Source organism: Pinus tabuliformis, chromosome 4_1 (genome assembly GCF_031772625.1).
Source record: "Pinus tabuliformis cultivar Carrire ecotype Pingquan chromosome 4_1, CPIR1, whole genome shotgun sequence".
Classification (NCBI taxonomy): Eukaryota; Viridiplantae; Streptophyta; class Pinopsida; order Pinales; family Pinaceae; genus Pinus; species Pinus tabuliformis.
The window spans coordinates 471,574,167-471,596,802 of record NC_142303.1 but is presented as its reverse complement, the minus strand read 5'-3'; the positions used below and the strand labels follow the sequence as shown (position 1 = coordinate 471,596,802).

The 22,636-nt window shown below is 36.2% G+C and overlaps 1 protein-coding gene across 1 annotated transcript; it reads left to right on the top strand.

Annotated features, from left to right (window-relative positions):
* Positions 1 to 8,913: 8,913 nt before the first annotated feature.
* Positions 8,914 to 9,658, top strand: LOC149176492 (ethylene-responsive transcription factor ERF017-like). The gene has a single exon (XM_089423129.1). The coding sequence runs from the start codon at positions 9,043 to 9,045 to the stop codon at positions 9,613 to 9,615; it is 573 nt and encodes a 190-aa protein (XP_089279255.1). The 5' UTR covers positions 8,914 to 9,042; the 3' UTR covers positions 9,616 to 9,658.
* Positions 9,659 to 22,636: the final 12,978 nt, after the last annotated feature.

The following is a 22,636-nucleotide window of genomic DNA, read 5'->3' as shown; positions in this document are numbered from 1 at the left end:
CTAAGGGTCTTTAGCTTCTCGGAATATTGTGTATTTTGTTTAAGAAGACCTCAGGGTCTCTAACTTCTCTGAGACTATATTTCTTGTTAAAATTTGACCTATGGGTCTCTGTTTCTCTAAATATTGTAAATTTTGTTTAAAAGACCTAAGGGTCTCTGGCTTCTCTGAATTTTACTATATAAAATGTTTAACTTCATCCCTTTCTTGGGAAAAGACTACCAACTTTTTGTTACTGTATCTACTGGGTTTTTGATAGAACCTCACGGTGGTTCCACAGAGTTTTCTCAGGTATTTTAAGCTGTAAATATATACATTTCCTTACTGTGTTGGTGGTATTTGGTCTTTGTCTTTTTACTTGTTCTCTTGATATGATAGACTAAGATTTAAGTTTTTTCGTAGCCATAGCTGTGTAGTCGCATAGTTGTGGGTTCTGGCTATTACCATGTACTTTTCCTACAACAATGATAAAATTCATGAACCGGTTATCGATTTCCCAAATTGGGCTTTTCTTGATCTAATTATGGGCTGAGTTTTTTCTCCAAATTTCATTATTGGGTTTTTTGGAATCGGATAGGCCGAGACCATAATTACCTACTTCTTATGTGGATAATGTAAAAAAAGTTATACTACTTGAGTTTATGCACAGAACCTATTTTATAAGTTTTCTTATTGCTCGAATCGTTGTTGAGGTTTGTGATGTTACTAGCTGTAACTTGCTCTTTTACTTGTTTAATAGTCGTGGATTATTTACTTAGTTCTGAGCTTTATTCTATTTATAATAGAATTACTCTTTACTATTTATTATCAGTTGAAGTCTTCACCTATTTCTAACTAAAGTAATCATGCACATAATTATTGAAAATCTGTAGATAATAACATTTACTTTCTAGATTAAAAGAAAAACATGCCCAGTCTAACATTAATAACAGAATACTCTGCTAACAGTTAATTCAGGGTTTCCAGATTGTACTTATCTGGCTAGTTGAACTGAATATAACCTTTTAATCTTATCTTGCCTCCCAACCATGAGACTCGCGCTACAACGCCCTTAGTCTCCCCCCGAGATACCCTTTCCTGTGTTTCTCATCAAGAACTTCAGTCTTGAACAACAGTAGATATCTGGTCATGACCAGAATTAACTACCTCATCCTTGTTTGTCCTTCCAGCACAATTAATTCTTTCTTTTGTAAGTGTTCCTCAGCTCACTCCTTCTTCTCCCCAGATCACAGATGCCCTCATCCTCTTGATCTTCTAGGATAAATCTTCCATAGGAGTAGTTAGGGTTGGATAACCGCCCAACCTAACTGTTTCTTAAGAAATACAACTGTCACACTTTTGAAAAATACATTCTCATTTAATTAAATCAAATCATTACTTGCTAAAGTTCTGGCATTCCACTTTCTTTTAACAATTAAAACAAAATTTATATTTATATAAACTTAAATTAGTTTTAGTTTGTTTAAAATGCAGTAAATAAATATTCACATCTATGGGGGACATCACATCTCCCCCCCCCAAGATTGAACATCGTCCCGATGTTCCTCTATGGGAAATAATTATGGATAAACCTCCCTCATGGTCCTTTCATCTTCCCAGGTGGCCTCTTCAGGCCCAAAGTGCTACCACTAAATTTTAACTTGGGTGATAACTCGTCTCTGTAGCATTACTTCTCTTCGATCGTGTATACCCATTGGTTTTACCAAGAACTCTCCTTCCGGATTGACCTGAATGTCAATTGTAAAAATAAACTTCAATCACAGAATGAAATAAAAACACATTCGGTTGTAAAAGCATATATATATATATATATATATATATATATAAGGTTAATTTGAAAGTTTCAACCTTTCTAACTCACCTGAATGTCCTAACATTTTATTATGTGATTAGCATCATAAATGTATTTCTTAAGTGAAGAAACGTGAAATTCATTGTGCACACAAATATGGCTGGGTAAAGCAAGATGGTACGCCACTGATCTTATTCGAGCTAAAATCTGGAAAGGCTCGCAGAATCAGGATGCTAGTTTATCACATCTGGTCCACTACAAGGTGCTTTTCTTGACTCGTACTCGAATGTAAACATGTTCTCCCACTTGAAATTCTCGAAGGCTCCCTTTCCAATCAGAAAAGTTCTTTTGTCGGTCCTGAGCAGCTTTTAGATTTCTTCGTACACATTTTACCATCTTCTCCATCTCCTCCAGCATATCTGGTCCCAGCATTAGTTTTTCTTATGGACCACTCCAACTCAAAGGTGTCCAGCACTTACGTCAGTATAACACTTCAAAATGACTCATCTGTAAGGATGTATGGTACCCATTGTTGTAGGTAAATTCTACTAAGTGCAAGTAATCCTCCCACTTAGATGGTTGTTGCATTACATAAGTTCACAACATGTCTTCGACTACTTGATTTACTCTTTTTGTTTGTCCATTTGTTTGAGGATGATATGCAGTACCGAAGTGTAGTTGTGTGCCCAATCCATCAAAAAGGGCCTTCCAAAAGGCTAACGTAAGTTTCACATCCCGGTCAGAGATGATCATTTTGGGTAGACCATGTAATTTAAAAATGTTTTGCATAAAAATGTTAGCAATTTGTACTGCTTTATAAGTTGATTGAACTAGTATGAAATGAGCAAATTTGCTCAATTTATCTACTACCACCATGATAGAGTCATTTAACTTTTTTGATTTAGGCAGTCCGGTAATGAAATCAATAGATATGGTCTCCCACTTCCATTCAGGGATAGGCAGTGGGTGGAGCAACCATGTTGGGTGCTGGTGCTCCACCTTTACCTGCTGGCATTCCAGACAATGTCCTAAATATTCTGCTACTTCTTTCTTCATACCAGGCCAGAAAAATTCTTTTCTAAGGGCAGAAATCATTTTCTGGTATCCTGGGTGCCCTGCATAAGGAATTTTATGATATTCATCTAAGATTAAATTTTTAAGCAGTTTTTGGTTAGGCACATATAGCCTTTTTCTATAAATCAGTAATTCATTAGGATTAACCTCATATCCCAATTGTTTTTCATGGTTGTTTACAATTTTTGCTTGTTGCCATAAATGTTTATATACTAGATCTTGCATGGTTGTTTCACGAATCTTCTCATAGAAGGTTGTGCGTGATTCACTAAAAGAAATTTCATATAAGCAATTTACCTTCCGACTTAGAGCATCCACAACCCATTTTTCCTTTCCCTTCAAGTGTTTAATCTCAAAATCAAATTCACTTAGGAAGTCAGCCCAACGGGCTTGCCTAGCATTTAAAGTGGGTTGTTTGAAATAGCTTGTCAGACTATGATGATCTGTCAATAACAAAAATTTCTTGCCCAATAAATAGTGTCACCACATCTTCAAGGCGTGAATTACTACTATTAATTCTAAGTCATATGAAGAATATTTTTGCTCGTATTCCTTAAGCTTTCTTGACTCATAGGTTATGACCCTACCTTCTTGCATTAATACGCCACCTACACCTTCCTTGCTAGCATCTGCACAAACTACATATTCTTTGTTAGGATCAACAATACTCAAGATAGGGGCAGTGGTGAGTAGATGTTTAAGCTAGTCAAAGCTCTTTTGACAGTTAGGGGTCCATCTAAAGGCTTTTCCTTTCTTTTGTAGAGAGGTAATAGGGTATGCCACCCTAGAAAAACCTTCCACAAATCGCCTATAATATCCATCTAGGCCCATGAATGATCTTATGTCGCTACATATTTTGGTACCGACCACTCCATGATAGTTTTTATTTTCTCTGGATCTACTACGATTCCATCCTTGGTGATAATATGTCCCAAGTACTGGATTTGTTCCTTAAAGAAATCACATTTGTTGTATTTGGCATACAACTGGTGTTCTCTTAGGACTTGAAGAACAATACAGAGATGCTCCTTATGTTCTTCCATGCTCCGTGAGTAGATCAGTATGTCATCAATGAATATTAGCACAAATTTGTCTAAGTATTGATGAAATATGTTGTTCATGAGACACATGAAGGTCGCTGGGGCATTAGTTAGCCCAAAGGGCAGCACTACGAACTCATAATGTCCATATCAAGTTCTGAATGTTGTTTTCGCTATATCCTCCTCCTTTATCTAGATCTGATGATAGCTTGATCGGAGGTCAATCTTGGAGAAAACGGTTGCCCCCTTTACCTGATCAAATAACTCATCTATACGGGGTAAGGGGTATTTATTCTTAATATTCAGTTTGTTTAATTGACGGTAATCCATGCACATTCACAATGTTCCATATTTTTTCTTAACGAATAATACTGGAGCTCCCCAAGGGGATACATTGGGTCATATATAATTCTTATCTAGAAGCTCTGTAGTTGCATTTTCAATTCCGATAGTTCAGGTATACTCATACGATAAAGGGGCTCGGGAGATTGGAGCAGCTCCCAGAATTAGCTCAATGGTAAAATCTATGTCTCTTTTTGGGGGTAGACCTGGAATTTCTTTAGGGAAAACATCTGGAAAACTTTGTATCACTGGTATATTTTCTAAAGCAGTAGATTTCTCCTTAGATTCAGCATAACCTACTTGTATGGCATAAATCTAGTAGCCTTTTCTAATGCATTTTGCTAATTGGGAAGTTGTTATAGGTCTTATTTGCAGAGGCTTCTGAATACCTTGCATTTCTTGTCTTTCTCCCTTCTCATCCCGAAAATTAATGGTTTTGGTCTTGCAGTTAATAAGGGACCAATGTTTTTCTAGCCAGTCCATGCCTATAAGGATGTCATATGATCCTAAGGGTAACACATTCAAATCTGCCATGATGGAATGGTTAGCTAGTTCTAGAGGGAAATTATTGACTTTGGCCAAAACTCTCCTTTTGGCTCCTGTGGCTAGTTGCACTAACCATGGATTTTTAAACTTTACTGCTTGCAGTTTACATTGTTCCACAATCTTGGGGCTAATATAACTCAAAGTAGCCTCAGGATCAATCAAAATAGATACAGTTTGGTCAAAAATTTTACCTTCAAATTCAACCATCATTGGCTGAAATTCCGCCTGATGATCTTCCAGAGCGACATTAATTTTAGGGAAGCTCCTATTATTTCTGCTATTGTAGAAGCTTCTTGTATTTGTGAAATCTGGTCAGCTCCCTTATGGTGTGGGCAGTTTTTGACATAATATGGGCCTCCATATCCCCAACACTGTATAGGGGGCCTTGTAGTTAACTCTACTTCAATTCTACCAGTTTTCTCATTAGTTCTAGCTTCACCTGGTACTTTAAATCTGGGCTGATTTTTATTAAAATTCTAGTTAGTTTGTCCCTTGTATAATACTTATTGCCTGGGCCCTTATTCCCTTTATGACTGGGGACAAATTTACTTCCCTTTTTATCAATCCATTTCTTTCTCATGTCTCCTTTTGGTTTGTTTTACTGATAGCAGATCCGTGCCTTACGAATAACTTCGTCCATGGTTTTTGGGTTGTCAAATTCCAATCGTTCTTTCATGAACAGGGGTAGGTTGTTGATGAATCATTTCACCTTTTATTTTTCTTTGCATATGTAAGGAACATACTGAAGTAACAATGTGAACTTTGTTATGAATTCATCCATAGACATTTGGCCTAGCTCGAGATCATGAAATTCTTTTGATTTTTCATCATAAAATCTCTTTGTTAGATATTTTTCTTTAAAATATCTCTAGAATTTTTCCCAGGTTATACTTTGTTCATTCACTCCTCAAACTGTCTTTACTTCCTCCCACCATAGTGTGGCCTTTCCTTGTAGCTGGAAAATAGCCAAGCGAGCCTTCAGATTATGGTCATATTCGTACAGCTGGAAATATTTATTCATATTTATGAGCCATGCTTCTACCGCTTCTTCCTGCTCGCCATCAAAGAGAGGAGGCTTTATTTTTCGAAACTCCCCCTGAAGTTCCACTTTTTGCCTCTTCTGTGTCCTATGATTGGACACATTATCTAATTCTTCTTCACGATTTTCCTCACCACCCTCAGTTTCCACATCTTCTATCCGGAACTCTTGTTCCCCTGTTATATTTCTGTGTTCAGGGCTAGGGACTAGTGGCCGATTATTCTATCTATCGGATAGAATCTTCATAATTTTTTCTTGTTCCTGCATTAGTCTTTCGTTATCTGCCTGTAATTGGGCCATTTCATCCTTTAATTCTTGTACTGTCACCATGATATCTATGTCGGTATTCCGCGGCTCATCGCCCAACTGTACCCACACTTCAGGATTGCCTTCCTGAAATGATGTGGGTCCTGTCCCCATTACGGATCTTGGTGGTAGATTCCCTGTTCTCCTCATACTGACTACTCCCTGCTTCCTACGTGCATATTACAAAATTTGTTATTTCTTTGTTCCAGAGGTCTCAGCTTGGCAACTTGAGCGCTTTGATACCATATGTGATGAACCCATGTAAAAAAAGATTTAACATACAATATAATTAGCAGATCATGATAAAAATTCATAATTAATAAATTATTTGAATATAGTTCTAACTCAGAAAAACTTTACGCATTTGGAATTTTATAACGAGTCAATCATTGTACATACAACCATGGTCAAGGTACAAGGAAATTTATAAAAGCTCTGTGTTGAGTATAAGTCTGACGAAGATGTTTTCTCTTCACCCTATACCCTTTATAAGGTTTCCTGAGTTTAATGTCAACTGCATCTATATTCCATCTGACTGAGTTAAGGTCGGCTACGAGCTGGTACCATCCATTTATGGTGGACTTAAATGGGGGATGGCCGCCTACCTAGGGATACGAAGTTGCTCCCTCTGGAGTCTTCTCTGCGGTGGATCGTTGGCTCCTTACTGCATGGTTGAATGTGCCACATCAATGGATCTCCTCGATTCTACTCATCGGACAGTGGTGGTTGTTGTCCGTGACTCTATGCACTAGTTAGATGCGTAATTGGTTTTACCTGTTGCATTTTTCAGTTGCTGGTTCGGCTCCAGCCATCGGTTGGGGGTTTCACCTATGAGTAAACTCTTACCCTTGTCTACTGTGAATTTGTATGCAGAAAGGTTTTGGTGTGGCTTCTCCATTAACTGAGTGTCTTCGCTTGCCCTACAGCTCTCTACTATGGATATGTGCGCTACCGAAGGGATTTTTGAGGAGCTCTTCACTAGTCCGGGTAGATTCTCTTCATAATAATGATTTTATTTCCTTTGTAGATTTTCTTCTCCTTTTTGGTGATATCTTTTCTAATCAAATGCGTTGACGGGAATTGCAGGTTCAAAAGTCAGTGCCTTGGCTCTGGTTGTCAGCTTTCGAAATTCTTCTTACATATTTCAGAAAAATGGCTTAAATACACCGTACCGAAAATAGAGCGATATGAGATGCATGAATAACAAACCCTATGTGAACAACCGTGTGATAAAAAAATTTGGGCTTGCCGTGGATTGTGAAGATACTGTAAAAGGTGATTTTGTTGGAAGCACCATTCTCATGTGGCCAAAATAGTTAATGGCCAGATCATTCGAATTAGCACAGGCTAATTAATAGATTTTTTTAGATTACTTTTTTTCCAGAGAAAAAACACACCATTTTATATTAAAAAAGGCGGAGGAGGGTTACATAGCGTTAAGGATTAATTATATACTTCTGAGTTAGAATTATCTTTTTATTATTAAGGATTACTTATATAATTTTGAGTCGGAATTATCTTTTGTTATTTAAAATATTTTTAATTAGTAAAGAAATTTGATGTTTAAAAAAAACTGTAAAATATTTAAAATTCGCAAATTACAATATTTAAATTTACTTTTATTAATTGTTTTTTAAATATTAAAATTTCTCAAATCTGGATTTGTTGTGCACAGAATAGCAACAAAATGCTAACTAATATTTATAGAGTTATTGATTCATTAATGTACAAGGACAGTGTATGTTACTTATAGGATTTTGTATTGAAAGTGTCTATTGATGCAAAGGAATTGTTTTACATGTTTAAATTATGTTTTTATGGTGGAAATAGATTCAACACCATCAAAAATCTAAAGAATATCCAAAACCTTGAAATTTGACAACTATACCTTGAATTTACAAAAATTTCTACTAGATTTTAAATCTTACCCACCTTAACATGATTTCGAGAGAAAAGACAATATGGTTAAACTACGGCTTTTGGATTTGCTTAAATTAAATTTAACGAGTATATAGTGACCCCGTTGATTAATATATAAATAACTCTAAAAATATTGATAAGCCACTACTCCGTCACTGGGGCATGGTGCGGGACAGCATAGATATGATCAGCCACGCGAGTCGGACGGGTACATGTCCGTAAAATGACGTCATATCCTGTTGTGCTAGTGGTGATTTGACAGATACGGTAAAGTGTTTTTTCTGTTGGTGACTATTTGATGAATGATAATATGGGTGGATCTTATTTCCACCTCTATTACATATTTAATGCGTCTTGACATGTGGGGGTGATAGTAATATATAACACGCACTGTCGTAATTGGAAAAAAAAAAACAACCCGCATTATATTTCGCTATCCACCCCACATATCAAAGCCCATTAAATATGTAATAAAGGTGGAATTAAGATCCGCGGGACAATATGATGGAGGACAATCATCATTACCTTTATCGAGTTGCAGTCGCGTGTGGAAAGTCAGGCGCAACGAAACATACAAATTTGAACGCCAACTAAGTTCCCGTTGGAAAGTCCGATGAACGGAAGTAACCAATGGATTTCTGGAATATTCCAGATTAGCCTAGTCCAACTGTTCTAGTTCTGACTCGTCCAAGACACATTCACACCGACGAAAATCTGTTCCATCTTTTTAATTCTAAATCCCCTGCGCGGAAATTTCTTAGACCACACCACAAAGGATTCCATGCACTCCACACGTTTTTCCGGCTCTATAAATCTGCTGGCAGTTACAGCAAACAATCTCGTGCCGCAGACATTCACTTGCTCAAGAGCAGTAGCTACCACCATCTCTGTGATTCCTGACTTCAAATCCCCTCACTACTTCCTCCCTTGACAGACTTCAAACTTTACCGGCACGTCCTCAGTGCGACTCCCTGCAAAATCTTGCAATGACTAAACCCTCGCAAAACCAGAGCTGCCGCAGCAATCCTAAAAGCTGCTCACTGAAGTCGCCGCACTTCAGGGGAATCCGGATGAGAAAATGGGGGAAATGGGTGTCGGAAATTCGAATTCCCAATTCCAGTGGCAGAATTTGGTTGGGCTCCTACGACTCCCCGGAAAAAGCTGCCCGTGCATATGACTTTGCCGTCTACTGCATCAGAGGATCCACAGCCAAGCTCAATTTTCCCCACTCACCGCCCAAAATTTCCTGCGCTTCGTTTCAATCACCGCCGCAAATTCAAGCCGCGGCGGCCAAGTTCGCTGCGGAAGAATTTCAGCTTCCTTCGGAAAACGGCGCGGCATCATCGTCGCGCAGTTTGGAAGCCGGATGTGACATTGACGGCCAACCGTTTATTTCGGAACGGACTACGATATTTGGGGATTCCGTTCCACTTGAGGGTACAAACAGTGACGGGTTGCTAAACGTAGAGGATATTCCTCCGGTGGATGTGTTAATGGAGGAGTTTGGGATTCTCCTCCAGCAGTCGGAAGACTGGGACTTGGGATTTTCTAATCTTTGACTGGGACTGGGGGATTTTCAAATCTTTCTTCCCTGCTGCTGAAATTCTACCATGTGAATTCAATTAAATTATATTATTAGTTGATATGTTTATGTGATTGACGAGATTATAACCCCTTTCGGAAATTAGTGAGATTTTTTTGTGAGTTTTCCGGATATTTTTGGCCAAAATAAATTTGTCTGGGAATTTTGATGTGTGGTATTGTATATTTGGATTTAACATTTTGAAATGACGACCACCCTTAGATTTTATATAATTAAATCTAAAATGACGACCACCCTTAGATTTTGATTTATATAAAATTAATTGACATATATTTTTAACCAATTGTAATTCAAAAATGGTCGCCCGCTTCACAAGCGAAGTCGAAGGAAATATTCACATATATACACGGCAAACGTTTAAGCAAGATGATCAGCTTGGAATTTGTCTTCCATTTATCAGTTAAACGTTTGTTTTTTTCTTAAATTTGAAATTTACACGGGGAAAATGTTTGTTTTTTTCTTAAATTTGAAATTTACACGGGGAAAATTATTACCGTGAGAGATTTCCGGAAGTACGGTATCCATGAGGTGAGGTGCGGTATTTATTTTTAATTTTGCTATTTCATTGTGAAATTTCTAAAAGGAAATTTAATAATGAAGTTTAGATTTAAATCTAGAAAATATATATATATATATGAAATGGTAAACAAATGTATACTTATATTTATAATAATAAAAAAAATTGAAACACAACAAAAAAAAATTATATATTTAAAAATATTAATATTTGTATTATAAATTAAAAAAATTAAATATATATTAAAAGAAATATTTTATCATAATTAAATTTAAATCATAATTTTATATACATCTTTATATTAAAAATTTACAATACAATATAAAAACATTATACATAAATTATATCTTAAATCTAAGAAAAAATCTTATAACGGGGAGCGAAAACATAACCAGAGTGAATATGACTTATTGTTGACTTAGAGGGCAAAGCATGATCTGAAATTGCGTTCATTTACCAACTCAATGTTGCCTTCAAGTGCAAATCATGATCTAAAATTGCTTTCTTTTGCCTTCTATTTACTATATACCTTACTAGCCTTTATATATTATAAGCCCCATTCTACCTCTGCTTTCCTTAATTCTAAACCACATCAGTATCAAGTGCACTATATTATTTTTCCTTTAATTTTGGCCATTTTTCCTGGAGTGGAAGTGTGGTTTAGCTGTAAACTCTTAACGAGTTGTTTAAGATTCTTTGAAGGACATGTAACAAGACATTTTATATCACAAATGAGGTTGGTTTGAGACCATGTTGTTCTTTAACTTTTAAAAATTATTATAAATTTTGTTTGCATTCTTGATAGGATTTATTTGAAAGTCTTTAATGAATATGCTTAATAATTTTATTAATTTTTTAAGAAAAACATTAACCATTTTTATCTTTTAACTTTCTAACTTATTCACCCTCATGATTTAAATTTTAAACATAACCATTACAAAATTAAAAAGCAACATTTTCTTTTTATAGCCGTGTTTGCTTTGTCTATGATTTTTTATTACCTTATATTGATTGAAAATTTCCCATCCTTATTTCATGGCCAAACATTGAGGGAAGATACTCCTAGGAGGTAGGGGCAAGTTATAGTACTATAAGAAAAGGGAAACAGTATTCCCTAGAGTCATACGCAATTATGTGGACAATCAGCGCTTTTTAAAAAGTCTATCCGTAGACAAGAATGATAATAAGTATTCGAGATATAAGGGACGAGAGTTGGGGGAAACAGTATTCCCTAGTTCTTATAACGAGATCATTACTATTCAAAATGAAGGTGCATCATCCCTGCGATCACTTTCGCTGTTATAATATTCGATACGCTAATGATTAAGGGGAATGGGGAAGGTCCAACTGCTTGGATTGATATAAACGGGAATGCAACTAATATCAATCAATTTCCCTACATTTCTATTTTTCCAATTATTTTAAATTTTTACTTATTCTTTTGCCTTCCCAATTATTGTGAATTTTTACTATTTTAATTATATAAATATATTTAGCATTTTTTATTTACCAAGTTATTTGAGTTTTTGGATAATTACAAGTTTAATAATATATTTGTTATTTTAATTATATAAATATATTCAGCGATTTTTTTATTTATTAAATTGTTTGAGCCTTGAAATGATGGCAGTTTTAACAATGCACCTCAGGATTATCTATTATACATCTTATATGCAATTTTATCTAATTTTTAAATATTTAAATTATATAAATTACACAAATAAATTTATAATTATATTTATTTTTTACCTTTTTAATAAATTAAAAATATATATATACTCAACAAAATCAAAACAACTAAAATATAAAAATGTTAAATTATAACCTTTAATAAATCAAATTACATCTTTCTTATACAGATTCCACAAATTAAATTTATAATTTTACCTAATTTCTAATAATAATATGAAAAATAAAGTTAAAATATAACATTCGATAGATAAGATATGGCTTCCTTACGGCATAATCAAACCCAACCATCCTTTGACAGATTAGAGTCTTCTCATAAACATTTCTACCCCATTACACTAATTTTCCCACCCCCACATGGTATTTCAAAGGGCTTCGAGCCTTATATATCCCTGAGCTACGGCGTCCCAACAAGGATTCTATTAAAAGCGCAGGCCTCACTCATAAATCAAATACTACCGATTCGTCAGGGACACCTCACTTGCATTCATTAAGATGGATAATTATTTTAAAATGCTGCCTTTCAACCACAAAGAATGTTGTATGAGTTGATTTTAGGGAAAAAAAAAAATTCCGGAATGGATATAGAAATCAGCTCAAAATGCTAGGTGAATATTCTCAATAATTTTTAAACCGTTCAAAATTTGCAAATTACAAAATTTAAATTTATAATTTTAAAAAATTCAACCAAATTTTAATAAAATCAATTAAAAAAGAAAAGTGTAAAATTATATTTATGTGTTTTTTTTCAAGAAAAAAAATACAATCTTATTTTCATTAGAAAATAAGAAAAAATTTCATCCTAAAGAAATGTCTAAACTTTGAGTATCCTAGACATGACAAACATCAAGGAAAATGTGTCATAATTTTGAAGACTATACATCCAATTTTGATATACCCCTCCCTCTCGAACTCACTATTTTGAAAAACAAAGTAGCAGATCATGCCCGACATCACATTGCATCCATCTCTTGACAAGTGATCGGCCAAATGATTTTGTTCCTTGAAAATATGTGAAACAAATAATCTATTAAAATATTTGATCAATGACCTCGCCATGTCCATCTAGTTTGCTAGTCTTGGAATCTCTAAATCATATCTATGGTTTGTCCATTCAACGATCACTTTGGAGTCACCATAGACAACAATCTTTGACATGTCCAGCCAATGGGCACAGAATAGGATACCCCACAGAGCAAGGAGCTCCGCTCTCATGTTGGATCCTTTGTCATTAAGCCAACCGAAGGAATAGTAATCTCTAGGCCACTGAACCAACCAAAGGAATAGTGATCTCCAAGCCTCGTAATTATTACCATCCCGCTTCCACATAGCTCGAAAGATGAGGCCCCATCGAAGAAACCAATAGGAGAATTAGCCCAAATATCCTTTTGACATAATCTTCTCTTTGATATTTTATCCTTAATATGGCCTCTCTCCTTAAAGAAAGGCATAGCCTTAATACAAGTGCCCCTCACATATCGCACAAAATTATCAAAGATCACCACATGTGTCGCTCTCCAAATACCCCGAATAACATAGAATGTCAGGGCTTTGAATGTTGTATACTCTTGAAACCTTATGTAAGGAAGACCTCAATAGAGGAATTGTCCCATGATGTGCTAAGATTAAGCATGTGGAAAACCCCCATCCATACCACATCCGTAAATGGGTATCTGAGAAAAAGATGAGTCAAATCTTTGAGTCCTTTCGACACAACTTGCATTTGCCAAGTCCCTGAAAGCCTCTTTTGAGGAGGTTTTTCCATGTAAGAATCTTGTTGTGGACCACCAACCATAAAAAACACTTTAGCTTCTCTGGAATGTCTGAAATCCACGTCTTTTGGAAGGTCCAATTGGTTCTTGGATCAAGCAATTGACCCTATGTGATGTATGAGTACACAACACTAACCGACACCTGGAATTTAACCATGTTACTGATCCAAGATAGTTGGTTCTCCTTCAAAAGTAAATTAATCTCTACTAGACTCAATTAGTCAATTAGAGCAAGGCATATATATGAAGCTTTAAAATCATATCTATTCCTTTCTCTAATTGACTAAGCTATCCAAACCCAAATTCATATTCATATTACACTTCTGAACTTAAAAATTGTTGATAATTCGCACAATCTTATCTAATTATTGGTTGCACATGCATGCAACGTTCTTAACGACATCATGAGTAACAACCCCGACCTCCCTCTACTCAAATCTCTAACACAACTCATCATGCGAGCAAAAGCTATCCATCGAGTGTAACTTGTATATTGTAGGGGAAGGAAGGCTCATCCCCTGTCATGTGCTCCCTAGATAATTGAGTCCAAATTTTGTGGTAAATCCAAAACCAAATTGAAACTTACATGTTATCAGTCCTAGCTTCAAATTTCAGAATTTTATAATGGATACATCATAATATGTACACAGACTCCACAATTACAAAGTCCATTATCTTGGTCATTGGTAGCTTTGTGAAACTCCTTAACCATGTCCCGCTTCACACATCAAGTGAATTACCTTCAACACAACCAAACTGCAAGGTTATTAATGATGTTTTATAACCGTGTTTTTTTTGTGAAGTTAAAATTTGTATTGTCTCCTAATGAATGGTTATAATTTAGTATTTATATGATTCACCATTGGAAAATCCCCATCAAATACATAAATTCAAACATTTTCAAAAGAGTTTTAGTCCAAAATCTAACCATGTCAATTATATCTAGAAGTCTAAAAATAGTCACTGGCTTACAGGACCTATAATAAATTGATACATACAAAAATGATGCATAAGGACTAACAAACTAACACAAAAAATCATCAGTAGAAGTGATTGAGTCAGTAGGTTCTACTTGGATGGGTTCTTTATTGTTGCTAGAAGAACAACCTAGTTCTGGAGGGAGGCCTGTGTGTCTTTAAGTGTGTCCAATCCTTTGGTAAATGCTTGTTAGTTTCCTTTGCATGTGATCCAAGATAGTTGCATGTTTTTTGCAGTTGCATTTCTTTCAAGGGGACCCTCCCAAGGAGGAATTCAAGGTGCTACTATGATAGCAATGGATAGGAAAAAAACCTGTAGGTGCTATGAAATGATTTTGTAGCGCTAAAAAAGAATTGTTTTCAAATTTTAGGGAAGGTGAAGCGACCCACCCTCTGCAAACTTGATTCTTTGCGGTCTAACTCGTCTCCGAACTCAAAAAATGTTCTCCTTCGACCTCTCCTCGTCAAGGATTCTCCCTCACTCAACTTAATGACCCGAGTTCCAATCCAAGGAATGAGTCATTGCCTCCAAAAACAGAGGCGTTGCAAAATAATTTGAAGGTTACAATAAATGGAACACACACAGATAACCACAGCTCAAAGTCAAATTTTGATAGGCATATAACAATTCCGAAATGGTCACAATAAATTTTGAAACTTAATTAAATGCACACACAGTTCTATTAGAAACTAGAGAAGATAAAAACACACATTTATGAATATGCACAGATGCAAAACTTTCTTATCATTTACTTCAATCATACATACTCGAAGGCAGGAGAAGAGTTGCGCCTCCTCTCATTCGATGTCCCTTTTATTCACAACTTCAACAAATGGTCTGCTTCATCTTCTCTCCTAAATGAGGGAAGTAAAAAATACAACCATGTGAGTTAATTATTACAATGAGAAATAACTCCCAAATTTCTAGACTCTTCGACTTATGCAAGAATACTCCAATCTTACACCTATATTAAATATTCAGAACTCTAACAAAAACAACAAAATTATTTGCTAGCATAAACATGTGGCTAGTCCACCACATTGTTAAGCTCTTCTCCATTTCTTCATCTTGAGCTCAATCTAATGCACTTGCATCAGACTCCCCAAGTAGAAAAATTCATGACCTCTTGCTCACATTAGAGAAATTTTGATGTCTAAAATGGGCCTCAAAACAAAAATGTATAACCAAAACAAACTTTATAAGAAACAATAGGATTCAAGAAGATGATGTCAACCATGGGGGGATGATTCACCATTTTTGTACTTAAAAAAAAAAAAAAAACAAAACAAAACAAAATTTTCAACTCGTATTTTCAACTTATCTCCCTACGGTTTACTCAAATTTCGAGTGGGAGCACTCATTCGATGCATAATTTAATTCGTCATTGAAGGAGTATCCATGTTGCATACTTTCGATGGACCTTGCTACACGAAAAATGATAAATACATGAAAAAGTGTGATTACAATCACATTTTTTCATGTATATCTCATTTTTCGTGTAGCAGGGTCTATCAAAAATATACAGCATGGATACTCCTTGGATGAGGAATCAAATTCCACATCCAAGAAGTGCTCCCACTCAAAATTTGAGTAAAACTGTAGGGATATAAGTTGAAAATACGAGTTGAAAAAAATAGTTTTTTCTTTTTTCCCTTTAAAATTCGATGATGTAATCTAATCTTATTTTATTATTTCCACTATTATTTTATAATATTCCTTAGAAGGCCCATTTTAGACCTCAAAATTTCTCTAATGTAAGGTCCTCTATAGAGTAACCTACCTTTTGTAGAGCTGCAACACTCATCCATGTAGAATCCTCCATTAGACGATCCTTGCACTTCACCAAAAAATCCAGATACTCTTTTCCCATGGGGTTCTTTGCAACGCTGGTGTCTATAATTCTTTCAGCCTTCGGACCCTCGACTATCATAGGCATCTTCTTCACCCAACTTTGTTCACTGACTTCTCCACCGATCTCATTTGTTGTAGATGCACCTTCATCACCAACTTGATAGGGATACAAATCAGCCACATTGAACATGGGCGAGATACCTATGCCCATAGGTAACTCCAATTCATAAGAATTTGCGGAAAACTTCTTGAGTATCCTACAAAGTCCTATTTTCTTCATCTTGAGTTTTATTATTCCCTTTTTGGGAATCTCTCCTTTCTCAGGTGGGCTAAGACCATGTCCCCTACCTTAAAGTTTACCTCTCTTCTTCTTAAATCTTCTCTTTGTTTGTACTTGTAGTTGTTGTCCTGTAGATTTTGTTTTATCTCCTCATGTAAGTCACTCATTGTTGCTGCAAAATCCTCCCCATCAACACTTCTCTGCTCAAGGTTGCTCAAATCTCTTAGTTCACAAAATCCTCTAGGATGCATTCCATACAAAATCTGAAACAAACTCTTCCCCGTGCTCCTATTTGGTGAATCATTATATGCAAAATCAACTTGTGCTAACACATGATCCCACTGCTTGGGGTGTTCACACACAAGGCTTCACATTATGTTTCCAATACTCCTATTCACAACTTTAGTTTTCCCATTAGATTGTGGATGATAGGTTGAGTTGAAGTTCAATTTTGTTCTAAGCTTCTTCCACAAGGTCCTCCAAAAATTCCATGTGAACTTGGTGTCCATGTTAGAGATTATACTCTTTGGCAAGCCATGTAATCGGACAATATCATTGAAAAACAAATGATCCAAATATATAGCATCATTAGTCTTGTAACACGGGATAAAAGGAACGATCTTTGTAAATATGTCCACAACTACAAGTATGGAGTCCTTAATTCATTGCGTCCTTGGTAAACCCAAAACAAAGTCCATACTCACCCATTCCCATGGTCTGTTGGGAATGAGAAAAGGAGTATATAATCCAACATTCTGACTCTTCCCTTTTACATGACAAGACACTCTGCATTTGCTCACATATTTCTTCACATCTACCCTCATCTTTGGACAAAAATAAAAATGTTCTAGTTTACCAAGTGTCTTTTCCCAACCAAAATGCCCAATCAATCCTCCATTGTGTTTTTCTTGCATCATATTCTCTCTCATTGAGCGACGAGGAATACATAATTGGTTTTTATTGAATAACAAACCATCCTGCAACATAAACTCACTCCATGGGATGTTATCTCTGCTCACAAGGTTCTTGCATGCTTCAAAGGCCTCTCAAAAATCAACATCATCCTCATACAAGTCCTTCAAATAATCAAAGCCCAAAATATGTACATGGCACTCCTGCATGATCAAACTCCTCCTGGTCAAAGCCTCAACTACCCTGTTTTCTTGTCCACTCATATGTTTCAGAAAAAAAAAGGTGAAAATTTGTAGGATTTCCACCCACTTGGCATGCTTATGGTTAAACTTATGTTGTTCCATTATATACTGTAATGTAGAATTGTCAGATAACAGAACAAGCTCCTTAGGCATCAAATAGTGTCTCCAATGCTTCAAAGCTTGAACCAACACATAAAAGTCCTCTTCATAAGAGGAGTATTTTTGTTTTGAATCATTCAACTTCTTGCTGAAATATGCAATTGGTTTACCTTCTTGACTCAATATTGCTCCAATGGTTGTTCCGCTGGCATCACATCTGATTTGGAAAAGCTTATTGAAATCAGGAATTGTCAACACTAGTTTCTTGGTGATCTTGTTCTTCAATAGTTGGAAACTTTTCTCTGCTACTATTATCCAACAAAATGGATGTTTATCTTTCTTGATCGTTTCAACGATGGGTGCACAAATACCACTGAAGTTCTTGATGATCTTCCGATAGAAGCTAGCTAAGCCATGAAAGCTCCTAAATTCGAAAATGTTCTTGAGTGAAGGCCAACTTACAATTGTCTCTATTTTCTCCAGATCCATTTTTAGTCCATCCTTTGAAATGATAAAGCCTAAATATACCAGCTCAGACCTCGTGAAAGCACATTTCTTTAGCTTAATCAACAGTTTCTCTTACAACAACCTTTCTAGAACATATCTTACATACCCAAGGCATTCTTCTTTTATTTGGTTGCAAATCAAAATATCATTCAAACAAATAATTACAAACTTACTGACAAACTCCTTCAAGACCTCATTCATCAACCACATGAAAGTACTTGTTGCATTTGTCAGTCCAAATGGCATGATCGAATGTCCATATAGCCCGCTATTGGTCTTGAAAGTTGTCTTCCACTTGTTCCCTTCTTCGATCTAGATATGATGGTAACCACTCTTTAAATCAAGATTTCAAAAGTAGGTTTCCCCACTCAAACATTCCATTATGTCATCCATCTGTGGCAATGGGAATCTGTATCTAATTTTGATTTTGTTGATTGCTCTTGAATCTATGCACATTCTCCATTCTCCATCCTTCTTTGGACTAAGTACCGCAGGGACAACACATGGAATCAAGCTCTCCCTTATCAATCCCTTATCCAATAGTCCTTGAACGTGTTTCCTTATTCTCCTTGGGTCTCATTCGGTAAGCAACTTTATTCAGAAGGCTTTCTCTTGGTATAAAGTCTATGTGATGGATGATACTTCTCTTAGGTGGAAATTAACTTAGAAAACCATCTACCACAATATCACTAAATTCATGCAACATAATTTGAACCTCAATAGGTAAATCTTCAATTTTAGTGTGTAGATGTATTACCTTTGGTTTGAAAACCAATGAATAGCTAACCTCTTCTTTCTCCATTTCTTGCAGAAATTATTTTCTTCCTAACAACAGTGCTTTTGAGCTACTTGCCCAGGTTGTACTCTCCTCCTTTAATGGTACAAGAGTATGCTTGATACCATCCTTTTCAAACTTGTAAGTGTTGTTCTCTCTATCATGCATCACTTTCCTATCAAATTTCCAAGTTCGACCCAAAATGATGTGGTAGACATCCATTGGCATGATGTCACAAACTATCTTATCCTTATGTATGCCTATCCGGAACTCCACTTCGCTCTGCTCACTCACCAACAATTGGTGACCTTTCTGCAACCATGACACTTTATATGGTGTTGGGTGCTTCAACCTTTTCAATCCAATTTTTTCCAACATTTCTATGGAAACTAGATTGTCAGTGCTTCCATTGTCAATCACTACTTTTCAACACTTTCCTCTGGCCTTGCAAATAGTCCTAAACAAGGCTCTTCTTTCCGAGGGTTCAACAATCTACTTGGATGGTTTTAACAAGAATTTTTTCATCATTAAATATTCTCCCCATCTCTGGTGCATTTTTTTTCCATAGGTGCCTATGGTTCTACTACTTCTAGTTGAGCTACATATGCATATCTTTGTCCTAATTTCTTATTCTCAGGACACTCAAAAGATCTGTGAGCCAACTTCCCACATTTTTAATACTATTAGATAGTCTCTTTTCCTCTTCCTCTATCTCTACCTCTTCGGTAAGGTCTTCCTCCTCTGGATTCACCTTCTTTCTCTTGTTGTCCTTATTGTCCTGGGTTACTTGCATCTTTATTTTGAGTTGAAGCTTCCCCCCTTCCAGTTGTCTGTCCTCTTCCTCTAGCTAAATCACAACCTCTTCCTGAATTCTTCTTCCTTGTTATGTTCTCTTCTGCCTTCAAGGAAAACTGATATGCTTCTTCCATCATCCTGGGAGAAAGCATGTTGATTTCATCTTGAATCTCCATCTTTAAACCATGGATGTACCTTGTTGTTTTCTCTGGAGTGTCTTCTACATAACCTACCCTCAAATTCACTTTGTAAAACCCCTCAGTATACCCTCTTACTATCAATAGCCTTTGCTTGAGGTTATGCACCTGCATATAGAGGGATAGATGATAGTCTTTTGACAAAAAAATTCCCTTCATATTCACTACCATCTTATCCCAAATCTTTATCAATGGTTTCCCCTGTTTTTTCCTTTCTGCCTCCACATTGTCCCACCATAATGAAATGTGACCTTTCAACTTGGTTACAACAAATTTTACTCTCTTGTCTTCTTCAATCTCCTCATGCTCAAAATACTTATTTGATTCACTGATCCAATCCATCAAATTCTCGATTATCGGGCTGCTATCAATGGTAGGCAATTTAGGTTTTGGTCTTGAACTTGAGCTTAACACCGACCTCAATAATTTATCTTTCGGAGCTTCATGCACATGTGCTGCTATTTATGCTCCAGCTTCGTCCTCTGATCTACTGCCATCTTCAGCCTCAAGGTCTTGCTGCCTACTTGCCTCCATGACCTATAAATTAGCTTGCAACCTCTGTGTCTCTTCCCACAGTTCTGCATTAGCTACAGGTCTCCCTCCTCAACCTTGTTCTCTTCTTGCTCACATAGCCATCTCCCTATGTTGTATACAACAACCCAATGTCATACGTGGCTTTGATATGACAAATTGATAAGAATGGAAAGGACAAAAAGGAGCCTTAGACGCAAAAATGCACCCCATAAATTCATTTTGTGGAGTGCTCAATAGAAAACATGTAGGCACTATGAAATGATTTTGTAGCGTTCTTTTAAAAACATGTAGGCACTACGAAATGATTTCTTAGCACTAAAAAAAGTCTCTGTTTTCAAAATTTAGGGAAGGTGAAGTGACTCATCCTCTACAAACTTGATTATCCATGATCTAACTTGTCTCCCAGCTCAAGGAATGTTCTCCTCCAACCTCTCCCCGTCAAGGATTCTCCCTCACTCAAGTTAATGGCTTGACTTCCATTCGAAAGAATGCGTCACTGCCTGCAAAAAATAGAGGCGCTGCAAAATAATTTGAAAGTTACGGTAAATGGAATACGCATAGATAAACACATCTCAAAGTCAAATTTTGATAAGCATATAACAATTCCTAAATGGTCACAACAAATTCTAAAACTTAATTAAATGCACAAACAGTTCAATTAGAAACCAGAGAAGAGAAAAGCACAGATTTATGAATATAAACAGATGCAAAAATTTCTTATCGTTCACTTGAAGCATACATACTCAGAGGTAGAAGAAGAGTTGTGCCTCCTCTCATTCGATGTCCCTTTTATTCACAACTTCAATAAATGGTTTTTTTCCTCTTCTCTCTCAAATGAGGGAAGTCGAAAATACAACCATGTGAGTTAATTATTACAATGAGAAATAACTCCCAAATTCTAGACTCTTCGACTTATGCAAGAATACTCCAATATTACACCTACATTAAATATTCAGAACTCTAAAAAAAACAACAAAATTATTTGCTAGCATTAACATGTGTCCAGTCCACCACATTGTTAAGCTATGCTCCATTTCTTCATCTCAATCTTGACCTAATGCACCTGCATCACAGTAGATCTCCACAATGTACATATGTACATATATTGGTTGTATCCTCCATTGGTGTGACTAGCATCAGGTAAGATTTCCGCAACCTCAACTATAACTTCAGATTCAATGAGGGTGTGCCACTCATCTACCAATTCTCATTCCACCTAAGTCAGATCATCTTGAAAGGGCTACAGGGATAGTTCCTGAAACCTAATTTTCAAACTTTCTACTCTCATTTGGGCCCTAGTTCGTCCACACTTCTAGTAATAAGCCACACAGCGACAATCTCATGCATGTTGATGCAACATATCTTGTGAATCAAACTGAGAATGAGAGGCCATAGAAAAAATGAAAGCAATTGGCACAGTGTCAAACCTCCTAAAGAAAATTGAGGGAGGGAGAAAAAGGTTTTATGGCTTGGACAAGGGGCTAAGGCTCCTACCCTTGAAAGCATTATCATATAATGACAAGGAATTGTCTGACCCACACCCAAGGGAAAGCCCCGCTATAGAAAAATACAAACCACACTAAAAAAATCCATAGTGAAAGTTAAACGAAAATGCCCATAAGAGTAGACAATAAACCTATTAATAGTAGCTCGAATGTGTTCCAAAATTGGCACAATGAGTGGAGTGAGAGAGGGATGAGCCTTCAGGCTCTATTATTTCTTTCTTTGACTTGGTTGCGAAGAAGGAGGTGTCGTTAACAAACAAGGAAGTCACTAGGAAACTATAAAGGTTGGCTAGTAATGCCAACCTATATGTCAAATACCACTAC

Coding starts and splice junctions, on each gene's coding strand:
- LOC149176492 (XM_089423129.1), top strand. CDS start 9,043: ATGACTAAACCCTCGCAAAACCAGAGCTGCCGCAGCAATCCTAAAAGC.